This window comes from Lynx rufus, unplaced genomic scaffold, assembly GCF_022079265.1.
Source record: "Lynx rufus isolate CCGP_SWC_20201006 ecotype Redwood Valley unplaced genomic scaffold, mLynRuf1.p SCAF_3, whole genome shotgun sequence".
Taxonomy (NCBI): Eukaryota; Metazoa; Chordata; class Mammalia; order Carnivora; family Felidae; genus Lynx; species Lynx rufus.
The window spans coordinates 201,527,980-201,546,790 of NW_025814845.1; the positions used below are offsets into that span (position 1 = coordinate 201,527,980).

The following is an 18,811-nucleotide window of genomic DNA, read 5'->3' on the forward strand; positions in this document are numbered from 1 at the left end:
CAGGCTTCTGTCTCCAAAATGGCGGCACTGCTGGCGGCCAGTGGGCAGAGGCCAGGGATGCTGCTCAACGTCCAGGTGCACGGGCCACCCCCACGAGAGAGACAGCTGTGCAGCCCGGCATCGGCCCACCGTCGGCCGCGGAGAAAATCCGGAGGCCAGGGTGCCGCCTGCGCTGGGCCACGTGCATCCCACCAGGCGAGGCAGGGGCGAGGCAGCCTGGATCAGCCCCGGGACCCAGGTGTCCTTAGCGTGGCTGGGGACTGCCTTTTCGTTGGCTCACTCCTGTATGTCCATTTACCCCGTGCGCCACCGTTCAGTCGCCGAGTTCATTTTCTTCAGGCCACCGCGGTTTCCGTCTCCTTTGCCGAGACCAGGACAGACGACGGACAGAAGCCAGACACGGCCGGGAGTCCTGGGCCGCTGGCCAGACTCTGGCCCGCCTGTGCTCATGCTGCCCCGAGGGCTGGGCTCAGCGCCCCCTCGCTCACTCGGTGAATTCCCTGCTGCCGCCTGCAGGCCACGCATCTGGACGCCCTCTCCCGGGAAACACGCGGGCCGGGCCGGGGGAGGCCCGTGCCCGCGGGTAGGGAAGCAGAACAGAGAGGGACCTCACCGCACGGAGGTGCCCGATGGCGCCGCACGAACAGTCTCGCCTCTGAACCCAAGGAGCCTGAGACCCCGGGGCCCTCCCACTCAGGCATGACTGCTCTTTGACTTCCTCCTGCTGGAGACGCCACAGTGGCCACGTGTCACGTGGGTGACGTCACTCCTAGCTGTAAACCTGGATGAAACAGAACGTTCGCTCGGGCCGCGGCGTCGGCTAACGACCCACGATCTTCAAGGGGCTCGTGCTCTACTGTCGAATCTAACCGCAAACTCTGACCCACGCAAAATCAGCCTCAGGGCTGGCAAACACTCGAAACCCCAACTTCCTCCCATGAAGAATTCACCTCAACAGACATGTCCTGAAAGCCTGTCGCTGTGGGATGGGACAACTCCAGGTACGAAGGCTGATGTCCTGCCGTGGGACCCAGTGCTGGTGGCCGTTCTGTGGGCCTGTTACTCATTATTCCTGCCCCGAGGGTGGCTGGGGGATGTGCTGCTTGGCTCTTTCCGGCTTGGGCTCTGTGGTCCTCAGGACTCTGCCTCCTAGAGGTCCCGCCTCCAGGTTCCGTCTCCCCAGACCTGCCCGGGGTGGGGTCTCCTGTCACGCGGCAGGCGGCACCCCTACAGCCCCGTGAAGAAGCCCTCCAGGTGAACCCTTCGCAGGAGATGCTGTTGCTCCCAGACTCGCCAGCCTGGTCATGGGGACACTGCACGGGACAGGAGTGACAGGCTGCCTGGAAACTGCCACATGCGTGAGGAGATGCGACCTCTTGGGGGAGTGGGCCAGGAAGCTCACAGAAACCCTGTAAGAGGCAGGGGATGGGGAGGGGCTGGGAGAAGGACCAGCCGTTTCCACCAGGACGAGGGGGCAACAGATACGAGCACAGGGCGCACGTCACCAGGGACACAGCAGCTCAGCAGTTGCAAAAGTGGCCCGAACAACCGAAATTCCTGTGTGGCTGCAATGCCAAGCCGTTTCCTGTGGTGACGGGTCGCTGGGGACAGCCTTGGGGGGGGACCGGTTGTAGGGGCAGTCACGTGACCCCAGCGGCTCTACAGTCCCTGAAGCTCCTGTGGACGGTCCCAGGCAGATCATGTGCTGCCCGTGTGTGGACAACACCCAGGAGCCACTCTAAGTGAGCCCATTGATGGGGGGGCCGCAGGTAGATCCACAACCGAAAGGCATGACCTCTCTGGCCCTTTCAAGACTGTGTGTTTGTGTCCAAAGTGGCTTCGGACACGCCTCCCGGCCTGGTATTTCATTCCGGCCTTGGCAATGAGACTGCTGCCTTGGAGTGACCATGACCTAAGGTCTTGAGCAGGTCCCTGGCCAGGTTCCCAGACTGGAACCTGCCTCCGGCACCGTGGTGTGCACGCACGGAGGGCAGAGTAGCTGAGCGCGGGCTCCTCCCGCCGGCCACACCAGCTGTGCTCCTACTAGAACCGAAGGGCCTTCCGCTTCGGAAGGGAATAGCCGCTTTCATGAGGAGGCAGGAGTCCAGCGAGAACATGGGGCCGGGGGCTCGCCCACCCTCCGGTGCTGGGATCAGCCTCCTCTTGCTCAGGGGACACCGGGCAGCTTCCTTTCATGGTTTCCAAGTGTCCTCCGCGACGTCACGGGACAGGTGCACCTCTTGCCCAGGCGCGAGGTCTCTGTGCCGCATCAGGGCCGCAGGGGGAGGGCGGTCTGCCGACTCCAAGCCTGCAGCCTGTTGGGCACCCGGGTCACAGACAGCCAAGCCGACGAGCACAGACCGAGGGGCAGAGCGGCACGGGGTGTGGGAGTCAGGCAGGAAGGAGACGCACACACGGTCGGCAGCCGCTGGGGAAGGGGGTCCGGGGCGGGCAAGTCCTGAAGGAGCGTGCACGGCCCCCGGCCCTGAGTTACAACAGACCCTTCGCCTCCGATCGCGTGGAAGCCGATGGCTGGTACTGAGACTCCTTTCAGATGCTTGATGAAGAAACAATAAACAGGCTCTCTTTGGAAAAAGACGGGTGGTTTCTCTAGACCACGTAACAGGACCCGGAAACAAATGCAATTGGGAAACGTGGCATTAAAATTTTTTTTTAATGTTTATTTATTTTTGAGAGACAGAGAGAGACAGAGTGTGAGCAGGGAAGGGGCAGAGAGAGAGGGAGACAGAATCTGAAGCAGGCTCCAGGCTCCGAGCCTTCAGCACAGAGCCTGACGCGGGGCTCGAACCCATGAACTGTGAGATCACGACCTGAGCCAAAGTCAGACACTCAACCGACTGAGCCACCCGGGCGCCCCATGGGAAACATAGCATTTTTAAGAAGCACTTTTGTGTGCATGCTTGATCTTCCCGCTGAACTTTTGCTTGGAGGCCAGACCCCCAGAGCCCGGGGAAGGGAGTCTGAGGTGCTCCCCAGCCGTGTGCAGACGACTGCACTTCATTCGGCTGCTACTTTTCTCTGATTGCTTCCCAACACGTCAATATGGAAGTGCTTCCTGTGTAGACGCCAGACACCGTGGCCACCAGATCTCCAAGGCCACCGATTCACCAGGAGGGACCCAGGGGCCGGGTGAAGACACCCAAGAGGGGAGACAGGGGGCGGGAGAGGGAGCCTGGGAGGGGAGGGGCAGTGGGGACGCTGCAGCCATGGGTCAGGGGCCACGGAGCCACGGGCAGGCCAGGCCCACATTCCTGCCGGGGAAGGCAGGTGCGCCTGCCGTGACTGCCCTCCCGCAGGCACCTCCCCCTTCGCGCATGGAGAACTCCCTGAGCTCAGGGCTGCTGTCAGCCCCCAGTCAGCGTGACATTCATTAGAAGTTTGACCTTAGGTGCTTTGTCTGCAGAGGTAGAAAAGACGAAAACATCTGTTTCAGAGCATAAAATGCATCCTAATTTTCTTTCAATCCTGTCTATCGTCCGCTTCGACCGACTTAGAAACCGACTTAGAAACGCAAAGAGCCTTCCTCTGGCATGAACTCGGCGTCCGTAGGGACCGAAGGTGGAGGAAAACGCAGCTCCCTCTCTTAGCTCCATGTCTGCCTAGTTTTCGGGGGAACGAATGTGAGCAGAACTTATAAGTGCTTATTCCTCCCTTCTTGTCTCCTAAGTTTTATTCTGTAGGGTCTGCAGACACGTTCCTCCTCCTCCCCAGCTGTGGCTGGGAACGAAACCTGGGCTCACGAGGGTCCGCAGATTCACATGTCCACAGGAAAGGTAGTACAGTCGGCAGGGGGAGACCTGTGTGAGGGCTGGACGTGGGTCCGTGACGTCCCGGGACAGCAGGACAGACAGCCTGGGGAGACAGGGGCATCGCTTGTGAGGTCACCGCCATATTCGCCAGAGTGACCCACAGTGACGGAGCAGATGATGGCGGGGCAGGAAGGAAGTGCTGAGCTGCGTCCTCCAGAGGGCACTGTCCCCGCCCTGGGCTCACCTCTGCTGTAGCACAGGTGTGGGTCTGTGCACTGAGACGCAACTTCTTGAGGTCCTGGTCCTCCTCACCACCCGCCACACATCTGTGTCAGGACCGCGTATCCCAGGGGTCTAGAACTTGGCCAGGGCAGCCCCCGCTCACCTTCACCCCTGAGGCACCGGCTGCACTGGGGAAGCTCTGGGAGGGAAGGGGGAGGACGGCTGAGGAGTGGGTTGCATGAGCACATGAGCAGAGGGACCACAGGAGCCCGAGGGGGGGACAGACGGGCACCTGCACCGACACCGTGAAGCTGGCGCAGACGGGACCAGATCGAGGGACGCCGCTCCTCCAGAGCTGGTTCCTCAACAACACGCACGCACGCACACACACGCACGCACACACACATACATGCACTTTAAGGGAAGAGAGAGAAAATGGAGAAGGAAACAATGGGCTTTAAAGAGACAGATGAACCGGTTTCCACGTAGCCCCTTACCCAGATCCAGATCCAAACCGTTAAAAAGAAATCGGGAGCAACGGGGACAGTTGAGTACCGAGCACACGTGTGAGGCTAGCACACGATCGTTATTTCCTGATGTCTGAGGACGGTATTGCGGTGATGCTTCCAAAGACACAGCCCGTGGGTCCTTTACAGGTGAGTGCAGGAACGGGTCCTTGGGACGCGGGCATTTCCTTCCATCCGCGCGGGCGGGCGAGGGGTGTGGACGGGACAAGACCCTCTGGGAACCCACCTCCCTGAAGCGAGGTAGTGAGCATACAGGGGTCACTCTATTACACTCCTGCCTTTACAGGGGCTTCGTATTTTCCATGATGAAAGCAAGTTAAAACCAGCAGCTGGCGGACAGAGAAAGGATGTTTGGTCAAGGGCAGGAAGAGCCCAGGGTGTGAGGCACCACAGAGGACGTGTGGCAGGAGGCGTGTCCTGGAAAGGGGCAGTTTTCGGAGGCAGACACCCGGGGGCCCACACACCGGAGACACAGCTTCACGGTGAAGTGTCCAGGAAGCCGCACAGAGAAGAGCGGGAGACTCTGCATTTCCAGCAGGGGCCGGCACGAACCCTGAGTCTGTTTGTCACGTTCCTTTAGACGGGCAGGTAAGACTCGTACGTCATACAGGACCGGGGCTTGCTAACCACAAGCAAAGCTGAAGCCCCTCCCACGGCTCTACAAACAACATCTCACCCCGCTCCCAACTCGTGTCTTCGAGTCGATCTGCCTGTGAAAGTGACTTGTTAGCGCACTTCCTTTCAGAACAGAACCGCTGGCTTTTAGGCCGTGGGCCAGGGTGGCATCTTTGCAGCAACCTGCATCCTGGAAAGACCCACAGTCGTCCACCTGCCCCGTGAGTCTACTGCCCGGTGACTCAGCTAGGGTCCACCAGCGTCCCTCATTCTAGGGGTCGGGTCTCTCCAGGCGCACAAGGGACTGGGAGGGGAACACCGTCCCGTCCCTACCCAAGACAACCCTCCCCGTTCTGAGCTCTGCTAAGGGCACCGGCAGCCGGTAAGAGGGACTGGGAGGCATCTGTAGAGGAAGCAGGCGCCTCCTAATTGTAAGGGCGCTCAGGGATGGTGTCAGGGGGAGGCAGACACTCAGGGACGTCACAGAAGCATCCCGCCGTGAGCGGCTCTCGCCCTTCGCCCCGTTCACTTGTGTGTGTGTCTTTGCCCGCCCCGGACAGAGGCCCAGAGGCCGCCCCGGAGGAGCAGATACGTGTTCCAGGCACGCCCAGTGGTGCTTTAAGGCTCAGACACACTCCAGTCGGGAGAGGTCGGGGGGCCCTGCTGGCTGCAGGCCACCTTCCAGGGAGGGAACAGACCAGGGGCTGATGTGCTTTGTCGTTGGGGCCACATCCTCCAGCCCTGGAGGCACCAAAGGAGTGGCTCACCGCGCTTGGGGCTGAGGACTGACGGGGGATGGCATTGAGAGGGCCCCAGAGGCCGGCCCACAGCACTTGGGGCCGAGGACTGACGGGGGCAGGGGCATTGGGAGGGCCTCAGAGGCCAGCCCACCGCGCTTGGGGCTGAGGACTGATGGGGGAGGCGCATTGGGAGGCCCTCAGAGGCCAGCCCACCGCCCACGACTGCCTGTCAGCGAGACCGTGCCGGGAGGTGGCCCGGACCCCTTACCTGCAGGTAGTGGCACGGCCTCAGGGCGGGCTTGGCGTCCTGGGGGAGCAGAGGCTTGTCCAGGTTCAGCGAGCTCTTGCGGTAGGCCTCCTTGGCCTGGCTCACGGTGAGCGTGGACCAGGAGCTCCGCTTCATGTACTTGGTGTCGGGCGTCATGGTCAGGCCCTCGCAGGCTGAGCACTTGACGTCGCTGTTGCTCTTGGACGTCTTCAGGGACAGGTCCCCGAAGGGGCCCGGGAGCACCTCGGGGTAGCAGTGGGAGACGTGGTCCACGTGGTGCCTGTTGACCACGCTGGACGTGCGGCAGGTGCTGTCGCTGTCCAGGTTGTCGTCGGAGCTCCACCAGCTGCTGGCGCCCGACCGCGGCTTGCCGTCGGGCTTCCGCTCCTTGCTTTTACTCCTCTTGCCGTGCTTGGGGTGGTGGGTGTGGTGGTGGTCCTCCGCCCGGCCGTCGCCCTTGGTCCCGTTGACGTGGCCCTTGGAGGGGCCCTCGAGCGAGTGCGACTTGGTGAAGAGTTTCTGCACGGAGTGCACGAGGTGCCGTATCCTGCCCGGGCTCTCGCCGCGCTGCCCCGCGGCCGCGGACGTCCTCTGGTACTGCAGCGTGTGGAACCCGTCCCTGTGCAGAGGCCCCTGCTTCTCGAACTGGTCCAGGAGGTTGGCGGGGATGCGGTTGGCCCTGGCGCCGGCGTGCGGCACGGCGCAGTCGTCTCTCGTGTCGTAGTGGGAGCTGTAGTGCATCCTGGGGAAGGTGCTGCTGGACACGTGGTCGCCCAGCACCACGGGCATCATCACGCACTCCGAGTGCACGGAGCTGCCGGGGGAGCAGCGGTGGTGGTCCAGGGGGCAGCCGTCCACCGGGCTGAGCAGGTAGGGCTGCCTGGCCTCCTGCACATGGTGCAGGTGGTCGTGCGCGCGCTCGCAGTCCTCGGGGCCCGCGAGGCCGCAGGTGTGGGCGGAGCACAGCGGGGCTGGGGCCCGGCCCCCCGGAAGCCCCTTCATGTTCCTGGGAGCCGGCGAGTACCTTCCCTCATTGAAGTGCTGCGTCGGGGACCATGAGTACTGCTGGTCTGTTGAGAGAACACACAGAGCCGTTTCAGCCGCCACCCTCATTGACGTGCTGGAAGAGTCAATTAATGGGCACCCCACGCGGGCACTGTTTTATCCGGTCCTCAGGGGTCAGTTTTGGGCACTGGAGAGGGGAATCATTTTTCCCTATACGCTGACTGCTCCAAAGTAGGAGACTATTAAGGAGCATGAACTCTCAGGGTGCCCAGTGGCTCAGTCGGTTAAGCATCCAACTTTGGCTCAGGTCATGATCTCGCGGTTCATGGGTTCAAGCCCCATATCGGACCCTGTGCTGACAGCTCAGAGCCTGGAGCCTGCTTCGGATTCTGTGTTTCCCTCTCTCTCTGCCCCTCCCCTGCTCACACTCTGTCTCTCTCTCTCTCTCTCTCTCTCTCAAAAATAAATGAACATTAAAAAAAAAATAGAAGCATAAACTCTGGTTATCCCTAAATATAGTTCTACAACCACAAGTATGTATTGTCTGCGAGATTCATCGGGTCTCGGGACAGCAAGACTTTGTGCTATTAAACAAATCAACAATTTGGGGGCAAAATGAGTTACATTTCAATTAGATTTGAGTATTGTGGTTCAGTTTCAGAAGTTTAAAAAGTAACATTTGCTATTTAATTAGCAATATCGCTCAGTCAGCTCATGTGATACACACTCATGCATTAATCCTGAAGGGTCTAAAGCCACGTCCTTGCGGCTCAGGGGGAGAAGAGGTGGCTTTCTCGAGGCCATCTGTCTGTGTCAAAGCAGGACTAACACAGGATGTCCTAACTTTCATTTCAGATACTTGCCTTTCAACTGTAAGATTCTACCCAGGGCAGAAAAACATGGTTTGCTTACGTGAGATGCAATATTGTGCACAGATAAGTCCTAAGGAGTCGTCCCTCAGAGGGGGCTGGCTTTGTTTTCAGGCAGGCGGCTACGCGCTGTGGACACGAGTCCGGACACTGAACCGTTCAGGTTCAGGCCCCAGCTCTGCCACCACGTGGCGTGTGACTCCACGGGCCGGTCAGGCGGGCCAGCCACACTCCCTGTGCTTCTGTTTGCTCCGTGTGACGGGAGACAAGACATTGGCCAAGCAACAGGCACGGCCTCAGGAGGAGGGCACTCTCTGGTGCCATCCGTTGTCGGTGTTGTAACTATCGTCCTTTTACACGCTCTTGGGTCAGCATCTACAAAGTTCTGGGTTTATTAAATCTAAGTGATTGGATTCCAGGATTCCTCAGAGAAGCCTCTCCTTCACCCCTGCTTCCTACTGACTCAGTGTTTCTGCTTCAGACTCAGTTCAGAGCTTGCTTCCAGAGGTCTCCAAACAGATGCAACAATAGACTCTGTTACAGTATATGACATATATACATGCGTATCTGGTATACAATATGCATGTTATAGATGGGAAATAAAGACTATTATAGTAATATCCATACATTATGTATAGTTCATGTATACATATATAACATGCATATGTGGTATAAATATGCATATAACCTAAGAATGAAATACAAACTCTATTACAATATATAATATGCATATATAGTATGCATATACAATGAACCTATCTATACATAATATATGTATATAATGTAGACATATCACACATACAAGAAATATAGACTCTATTACAATATACAACATGCATATACAGTATGTATATATAATGCATATATCCATATAGAATATATACATATTGCATGTAACATCCATATGCAGGAAAGAGAGTCTAGTATATTATATGCATATATGGTATGTATATATAATACATATATCTATACGATATGCACATATACTAATATGCATATGATATATGCACGAAAACAGACTAGCATATAATATGCATATACAGTATGTATAATGTCCATGTATATGTATATCAATGTATACGTAATATATGGAGGAAATACACTGTTACAGGATATAATAGCGTATATGTCAAGTATCTCTAATACATATATCCATATATGATATATGGCATATAATATTCATACAATATATGCAGGAAATAGTCTAGTATATCACATGCATGTATGGTATGCATATATAATACATGTATCTATATGTGGCATATACAAATAATATTTAATACGCGTATAATTTATGCAGGAAATAGATCCTACTATAAAATATGCACATACAGTGTACATAACGTATCCATCCATTTATATGTATATAACGTGTATGTAATACATGCAGGAAACACAGACTATCACAGTGCATGATGTGCATATACAGTATGTCTACGTAAAACATGTATCCACATGCGCACATACGCTACGTAATATGCATATAATAGAAGCAGGAGACACAGATGGAAGCTGTCTGTCACCGGAACAGGTGGGAAGGGCGTGAGAATGAGCACCGAGGAGAGAGACACTATGGGATAAGCCCAGACAGGATCTGAGGGCCCCGGCCTCCTCGTCCCACTGGGGGTGCCCAGGCAGCTCTCTGTCCTGGGAAAACGGAGACCAGCTGGCTCCCTGAATGGGCCTGGGCTGTGTCCCTCTCCACAGCCCCTGCCACCTTCCCCACAAGGACATGAGGGTGCAGGGACCGCTCGGGCTGCCGCGTCACGACACTCGACCCCGGGGTGGCCGGGCGCCTTCTGCTGGCCGTCCCGGAAAGGCTGTCGGCGGCTGGGAAGCCCCGGAGGCACACCTGCTGGCTCTCTCCCGGCCGTGCCCTCCGGGGCTGGCACTTGCTCCCACCTCCTCCCTGCCCTGGCTCAGACCCTGAGTGCCCGTCGCCAGCCAGGGCCACAGCAGCGGCCTCCTGCCTGCCTCCCCCCCCTTGTCCTCGTTCCCTCCCTCGCGTGCCCGTGCACACGCCAGCCTGCTCCTCCCTGCTCAGCGGCTCCCGGCTTACTGCTGAGTCCTCACTCGTCAGCCTGTATCCAAGCGGCCCCGGGGACGGCCTGCTCGGGGGACGGCCGTGTGCCAGCCCGGAGCGCGTGCCGGAGGCCAATGCTGACCGGGTGGGCTGGCCGGGCCCTCCCTCCCGCCCCTCGTTGTCGGTGAGGCATGCTGCTTTAACCAAATGCAACAACCCCTATTTCTGGCCATTGTTCTGTGGGCTCCTTCCCAGGCAGCACGCACTCTGCAAGAGCCCCGCAGCCCAGGCAACCCCGGGGGAGGCGGTCCCGCTGTGTGTCGTCCTGGAGGCAGGGCAAGACTCGGGCTTCCGCGAGGCCCCTCTGTCTGCTGTCCCCTTGCTCCCGCGCTGGCCCAGCCTCAGGCCAGACCAGTCAGCCCGCCCCGCCCACCCGTCCCGTCCCGTCCCGTCCCTGTCCTTGTCCTGGCAGCGCCTCACCTGGGAGGTGCCACCTGCAGCCTGGGGTCAGGGACACCCGACAGCAGACGCCAAACAGACATTCGGGGCAATTGTGGGAAATAGGAAAGAAACCTGAGAGATGCAAGTCGTCTCCTACATCATTTCTGACCAACTCTTCTGGCGACTGATGTAAGGAAGCATCATCCCCTGCGACCATCTGCCAAGTGCCTGGTCCCAGACGTGGATTCAAAATGTCCCCTCTGCAGGCTCTGGACCGCCACCTGTCCAGGCTAGCTAGACGCGGACATATCCTACAAGGCAGAGGCACAATCTCGCAGATCCTGAAGGAGTCGGGGCACGACTTACCCTACTCGGGAGCGACGGACAGCGGCCGGGACCGGACGCTGAGCAGGGGCGGGGCTGCCTCCCAGGAAGGGCGGCACAGGGGCCTCTCCTGCACGTCCTCCGGAGCAGGGACCCCTTGTCTCCAAAGAGAGCCCGGCCTCACTGGTGTGAGGGGCGCCACCGCCTCGTGGGAGGGTCTGCCCTGGAAGAGCTCCTGGGCGCCTGCCTTTCTCAACAGCCAAATTATAACCGGAGCACTTTAATATATCAGGAGAGGACAGTGTAGATTATATTGTGTTTTAATATAATTAAAAGCAAGTTTTCAAAGGAAATTCAATATCCAAGTTGTCATCCTATTATCTTTTGCTTTATTTTTCCATTAACATGTAATTTAATACGATTCTGATCTTCCTCTATATTAACAAGCACAACCGTTATGGCTCCACTCACGTATCCTATTTCTGCCTCACGTTCGGCCCAGAAGCTACATTACGGATGCGGCCACATGGAAGAACAGTACAAAAGATAAAAGTTTAGCCGTAATGAATGGGATTTGATCACGTAACACATCGGGACACATTCTCATCTCTGCTCTTCGGGACTCAGTGCCTTGACGTAGGCACGGAAACTGACGCACTGCCGGGTAAAAATAATATCACTCCCAACGACAAACAACAAAACGATGTTCTGTAAACAGTGGCGATTCCAAAACGTGCATTAGAGACCTGTATTACAGGTTGTTGTTGTCCTAAGTCTCTGGAACACGGAATAGACACTCGGGGGCGGGCAGTCTCTCTGTGTTAAGTGAGGTAACAGACACAGAATGCGGGGGCACCTTAGCTCCCTCATTGCCCGCTACTCACCGCACCGTATTTCGTTCTGAGGCAAGAGAAAACGGCGGTCTAATCCTCCTTATCCATTAGCTGTCTCCCCAAATTCAAACTACGGGGTAAAGGCACATTTTACTGTGGGATTTCACAAGACTGTTGGTGTTCTAATCTGAAAAAGTATGTTTTGAGTGTAGGGATAAAAACTTTAAAACATACGCACGCTCTCTCTGGGTGCGGGCACCATGTGCAGGGAGCCAGCGCTCTTCACACGCAGCTGAGGAAGCCCAGGCTGGAAGGACAGGTGGGGAAGGTCACCGAGGTCGTACAGGCACGCAGACCTGCACGTACACGCAGCGTGCGCACGGCTCCAGGCGGCCTGCTGCCAGCACCAGCTGCCACCAGGTGGGGGAAGGCACTGGGTGAGGGCCCCATGGGCCCTTTCTCACTAAACCGGCTGCCGGTTGCACGCCAAGCCCAGGCGTGAGCCAGCCAGGCTGGGCACACATTGCGGCGACGGGCTCGGGCCCGAGCCTTGGAGAACGCGTGGAACCGCCCCTGCACCCCAGCCCTGGAGGCAGGCACCCCTCCCCGAGGTCCCGCCGCACTGAGGACACCAGCTGTGTCTCCCGGGGGCCTGAAGCTCACCGAGTCAGGTGAGGTGCCTGCCCGCCTTTCGTCTGATTTTATTCCATGTGCCCACCGGGCAGACGTGTTTCCCCGTCATCGTCACTGCACTTGCCGTGCGCCCTAAAAGGAACATCCTCACTAAAGGTAGAAGCCAAGAGCAAAGAGCAGCCCGCACAAGATGACACCAAACGACACGGACTCGGTGAGTGGGCTGTGGAGCCGCTTGCCGAAAAGCGAAATATTCTGCTGTCGTGTATTTTTCCCACACCAGTTCCACTTACCATCGTGTCTTCTGCCCCCGTGCAGAGCTGTGAGGTGCCCCCACTCCGTCCCTGGGGTCGCCCTGGCTCCCTTTTCTTCTCTGCTGCCTTCACCCTTTACACACCCACCCATCCTTCCTGCTGAGGCACCTGCCTCAGCCTCCTTCTCTCGTAAGTCTTCAGGCCCACGGTCCCATCTGCGTCCGTCGGGACCTCACAACATACGCATGAGCTGCGGGGTGTGATAAGAAACAGCCATGTGAACCTACTCCTGTATCTACCACGCGAAGGTAGGAAAGATGTCTCCCGCCATATGTTAAGAGGACCCTACCTGAACCCCCACCAACAAAGGGTTTCCTCAAAAATTTAACGAGTACAAGGTGAGTATGTGGACCACCGCAAAACACGGCAGGAGGAGTCTGTGATGCTCTGGACCAATGGACAGGTGTCCCTTATTCGAGGACTGACTTAGCACAGTGAAGGTGGAGACACTTCCCGAACTGATGTGCAGACTCCACACAACCCCTATCAAAATCACAGTTGGCTTCTTTATAGAAATTCAAAAGCCGACCCTAAAATTCATACAGATGGAAAAAGAAAACTAAGTGTGAAGCTAGAGGTAGGAAGGAGATAGTAAAGCTTAGAGCAGAGATGAATGAAATGATGGAGGGAATCAACGAAACCAGAAGTTGGTTCTTTGAAGAGACCGATAAACTGACAAGCCTTTGGCTGGAATGGAAGAGAGACCGCTCAAATGACTAAAATCAGAAATGAAACTGGGGAGTTACCTCTGATGACATAAATAAAAAGGATTATGATACTATGACAACTTACACTAAAAAACAGACAACCTAGATGAAATGGGTGAATTCATGGAAATACACAAATTATTTCCAGAAGAAACAGAAAATCCGATCAGACCAATAACAATAAGGAGACTCAATCAGGAATCAAAACCTCCCAACAAAGAAAAAGCCCAGGACCCGATGGCTTCACTGGTGAATTCTGCCAAACATTTAAAGAAAAATTAATGCCAATTCTTCCCAAACTCTTCCAAAAAGTTGAAGAGGTGGGAACACTTTCTAGCTCGTTCTATGAGGCCAGCATAACCTGATATGGAAGCCAGATCAACGCATCATGAGGACAGAAAATTACAGACCAGTATCTTTTATAAACACAGATGCAAGCATCCTCAACAAAATACTAGCAAACCTACCCAGCAGTGTATCCCAAGTATCATACACCATGACCAAGTGGGATTTATCCCGGGAATGCAAAAGAGGTTCAACATAGAAAAATCAACATATTGGGGCGCCTGGGTGGCTCAGTCGGTTGGGTGTCCGACTTCGGCTCAGGTCATGATCTCACAGTCCGTGAGGTCGAGCCCCGCGTCGGGCTCTGTGCTGACCGCTCAGAGCCTGGAGCCTGTTTCCGATTCTGTGTCTCCCTCTCTCTCTGCCCCTCCCCCGTTCATGCTCTGTCTCTCTCTGTCTCAAAAATAAATAAACGTTAAAAAAAATTAAAAAAAAAAAGAAAAATCAACATATTACAAGAGAGTAATAGGACCAAAGCAAAAACACGTGACCAACTCAACTCAAATGCAGAAAAGGCATTTGGGAAAATCAAACAACCTCTCACGGTAAGAACACTCAGAAAACTAGGAACATAAGGGAATTTACTCAACGTGATAAAAGCATTTATGAAAAACTCACAGTTAACATACTCAGTGGTGTAAGACTGAAAGCTTTTGCCCTAAGATCAGCACAAGACAAGGGCTTCTGCTCTTGGTGTTGCTATTCAACCCTGAACAGGAAGTTCTAACCAGGGCAATTAGATAAGAAAAAGAAATAAGAGACATCCTAATAAGAAAAGGAGATGTATCTATCTCTATTTGCAGATGACATATCCCTAGAGAGAGAAAATCCCAGAGAATCCGTAAGAAAGCTATTTGAGCTAATAAACAAATTCACCGAAGTTGCAGGTTACATGATGAAAGCGTGCAAGTCAGTTATGTGTCTACATCTCAGCCACGAACAAACCAACAATGAAATTAGTAGAGCAATTCCATTGACAGTAATGTCTTCGAGAATCAAATGGTCAGGACTACATTTAACTGAGGAGGTGAGACATTTGTATCTCGAAAACTAGAAAACATCTCTGAAAGAAATTAAAGATTTAGATAAATGGTGGGGCAACCGGGTGGCTCAGTCAGTTGAACGTCTGACTTCGGCTCAGGTCATGATCTCACGGTCTGTGAGTTCGAGCCCCGCGTCGGGCTCTGTGCTGACAGCTCGGAACCTGGAGCCTGCTTCCGATTCTGTGTCTCCCTCTCTCCCTGCCCCTCCCCTACTCATGCTCTGTCTCTCTCTCTCTCTCTCTCAAAAATAAATAAACATTAAAAAAAAAAGACAGATAAATGGAAAGACATCCTGTGTTCATGGATGAGATGACTTTCAATACTACCCAAAGTCACCTACAGACTCAACATGATGCCTATCAAAATTCCTGCTGGCTTTTTTGCAGAAGTGGAAAAAAATCAGTCCTCAAATTCATGTGGAGACGCAGTGGGTCCCAAACATCCAAAACAATTTGCAAAGCAAGAAGGAAGTCGGAGGGCTCAAAGGTCCTGTTCCAAAACTTACTACAAAGCTATGGTAACAAAAACAGTGTGGCACTATCCCAGGGATATACATATAGGCCCATGGAATAGCGTTGAGCGTCCAGACCTGAAACCACACATCTGTGGCCAGTTCAGTTCTGATAAGAGTGCTAACACTGTTAAAAGAATAGCCTCTTTTATAAATGGTTCTGGGATAACCCAGTGGCCACGTGCAAAAGAACAAAGCTGCACCCCTTATACTATATGCAAAAATGAACTCAGAATGGATCAGAGAACTAAAAGTAAGGAATAAAAGCATACAACTCTTTAAAGAGAAAATGCACATCTCTCCTTGGTCATGTGAATCAGAAGAGGTTTCCAGACATGCCATCCAAAGTCCAGGAAACAAAGAAAAAGACAAAATGGATTTCCTAAAATTAAAAACTTCTTGCTTTAAAGCAAACTACCAGGAGAGTGAAGAAACAACCCACAGAATGGGGAGGATTCTTGCAAATATGCATCTGATAAGGAAATTATATGTAGAGTATATGGAGAACACTTACATCTCAGTTATAAAAAAGGCAAATAATATCCAAATAAAGATGGGCAACGTTGCTGAACAGATATTTCCCTGAAGAAGATACATAAATGGGGGGCTCAATTGGTTAAGCAACCAGCTTTGGCTCAGGTCATGATTTCATGATTCGTGGGTTGGGCCCCGCATCGGGCTCTGTGCTGACAGCTCGGAGTCTGCAGCTGCTTCAGATCCTGTGTCTCCTTCCCTCTCAGTTCATCCCCCTGCTTGTGCTTTGTCTCTCTCTCAAAAATAAAGAAGATACCTAAGTGGCCAATAAGTATGTGAAAAGATGCTCAACATCATTAACCATCAGGGAAACGGAGCTGAAACCACAGTGAGATCCCTTAACACACCAGGATGTCTGTAACAGATGGACGGGAACAAGAGTTTCGAAGCACACAGGGAGGTAAAACCGGACACACCGCTGGAGAGGGGAGAACGTGAAATGGTGCAGCTGCTGTGGAAAAGTCTGGCAGTTCCTTCCATGACCCAGGGATCCAACCTGCAGGCACACGCCCAACAGAGATGTAAGCCTGTGTCCCCAAAGCTTGTGGACGTCTGTTCTCAGCAGCACCGTCCACGACACAGCCCCAAAGTGGAAACAACCCCACTGTCTATCACCTGATGAATACACAAAGGGCCGTATCCATTCAGTGGAATGTTAGGAGGCAACAGAAACCAAGGACTGAAACATGAGCCCACTTCTGTGCAGCGTCCAGGACAGGCAGGTCCTCAGGGACAGACAGCAGCTTGTTGCTGGTCAGGAGCTGGGGCAGGGAGGATGGGGAGTCGCTGCTAAGGGTATGGGCACTAAAAATGCTCTCAGCGGATGGCACTGATGGTTGCACACGTCTGTAAGTACGCCGAAAACCGCACGTGGATGGGCAAAGTGTACAATGTGTGTACGTCCCCACAAAGCACGTCATGAATAAACACCTATAACGGAAGGAGACATAAACAAAAACATGAAGTTGAACACATTCAAACTTTAATTTACAAAATTTTCCCCATGTGTGTCACAACCCAGCAAAAAAAACCTGCTTAGTAAAATTTAGGGAAGCAGTAAGCTTGTTGGTTTGCTCCTTAATGGCTTCTGTCTAGGGCACAACACGTGTGGTCGAAACCGTCAGGCTCAGAGGCAAACTTGGGGCTCAGTGCAAAGGTCCTGAGCATGTTCACACGCATCCTCCTTTGTCCCCCGTCTTTGCCTTCCCGGATCACGTGTCATGATCAGATTTCTGTTCCGTCAGGATATTTTATGTGGTTTGGTTATTCACTGTTCTGCCTTCTTACAAAATCAGACAAATCTGATGACAATGGTTCAAGTTGTGCAGTGAATGGTAGCTTTTTGGTGCATCGGGAGCCCCCTGCTTGGGGACCATAGGGGGCACATCGGGGCAGCCCATCTGGGGACCGTGGGGGTCACATCAGGGCAGCCTGTCTGGGGACCGTGGGGGGTGCATTGGGGCCCCCTGCCTGGGGACCGTGGGGGGAGGCGCATCGGGGCAGCCTGGCCGGGACTCCGTAGGCTTCACTGAGTCACCTGCGGGGACAGCAGCCAGCACCTGTCCTGGGACACTCACGTTCCTCACATAGCGAGGCTCTGCCTTTATCCACCCAAGATTCAAAGGTCTGGAGACCAAGGCTTCACACCAGAGTCACTTGGGAAGCATTTCGAGGGCAAATTCCCAGGCGCAGTCCCAGGCGTGGTGAGACTTCATCTCAGGATGTGGGTCATCAACCTGCAAATACCTCCGTGGCCCTCGGGTCCGTGCCCCTCACGGCTGATTTGTCACGCGCAGCATCGTGTTGCCCAGCTGGCCTCCCGTCTCTCCAAGTCGCTCCCCGTAGTTAGTAGAGTCCCCGTGGCCACCGTGGTGCATCCTCCTTGGTGTCAGGCCAGCCGGTGACTGTAGAAGTGAGCGACACTTGACCACAGGCTGTGAGCACTCGTGTCCTCCCAGGGGTGGGGGCGGCTTGCGCGTCTCTCCGGATGCCAGGCACACTCGTGTCCTCCCGCACGTTCCCAGCCTGCCGTCGCTCAGGAGAACTCCTCATCTTCAAGCGCTCTGAGCCCCTTTGAAGGAAAGGTTCTGCAGGAAAGGCCTTGCGTCCTGACTGTGAGGCCCCGGGCTGAGTTCAGTGGAAAGCATCCGGCTGAAGCACTTCTCTTCACTTCCTGTGCTTTCCTTCTTTAGATGTCCTTTTAAAAAGATCCTAGTGTTGTAACATCAGGGCTCCCGGTGGAAGAAACCCTCCACGTTTGTGCGGTTTCACACCATTTTCAAAAGCATGAGTGTGTTACCCACAAACGGTTCCAGTGTGGCGGTATCTCTCAGTTCCACAAGCGAGCACAGAGGGAGGCCCTGGGAGGAGGCGCGTGGCCGTAGCGTGTGGCCGCCGCCTGACCGGGCTCTGCAGCTTCTGACACGAGGCCGCCCAAGTGCGTAGAGTCAGTCAGAGGCTGTTCTTGCCACCGCACGGCGTGGCCTGCCGGACCGCCACGGGGTCCCCACCGCCCCCTCTGCAGATGAGAGGCTCGGGGACAGCACCCAGTCAGTGTGTGCAGAGGCCGCTGAAGGGTTTGCACACCCCACCTCGTTCTCGCACTGCTGGTGGGGTTCTGCCCGTCGGCACATGGCGCGAAGCACCTGCTGGGAAGCACGTGCTATGGTGTGGTGGACAAGGCCGTGGGGACAAGGGAACAGGCCCCATGCGCGTCGGTGGTGACAGGTACTGGGAAAGTCAGGTGGGCTTGCTGGGAGGCCCCGTGGGGCAGAGCCTGGGTGAGGCGTGTGCAGGCCAGCCAGCGTGGGGTTCCCCGGGGACTTGCTCCACTTCCGATAGATCGGGAGGTCTCGGGGGCAGGAAGTGGCAGGAGAGCCGTAGGTTGAAGGGATCTCTGTACTGTGAGCGTGGACAGGGCGTCTGGGGCCAAGGCGGGGAATCAGGAGGGGACTTCGCGGGGATTCCGGCGGTGGTGCCAGTGGCTTCCACCACGTCTCCCCGATGGGATAGTGACAAGCAGTGCTGTGCACTGAGTGTCCCCCAGACCCACAGGGCAGGGCCCCAGCCCCCGTGGGACTGTGTGGA

The 18,811-nt window shown here is 55.0% G+C and overlaps 1 protein-coding gene across 1 annotated transcript in view; it reads right to left on the reverse strand.

Annotated features, from left to right (window-relative positions):
* Positions 1 to 18,811, reverse strand: part of DLGAP2 (DLG associated protein 2) — a 177,838-nt gene that overhangs the window by 120,366 nt on the left and 38,661 nt on the right. Inside the window, exon 2 of the mRNA XM_047091590.1 lies at positions 6,143 to 7,212. Coding sequence (XP_046947546.1) covers positions 6,143 to 7,144 — 1,002 coding nt within the window. The 5' untranslated portion in view covers positions 7,145 to 7,212. The remainder of the gene's footprint in view (positions 1 to 6,142; positions 7,213 to 18,811) is intronic.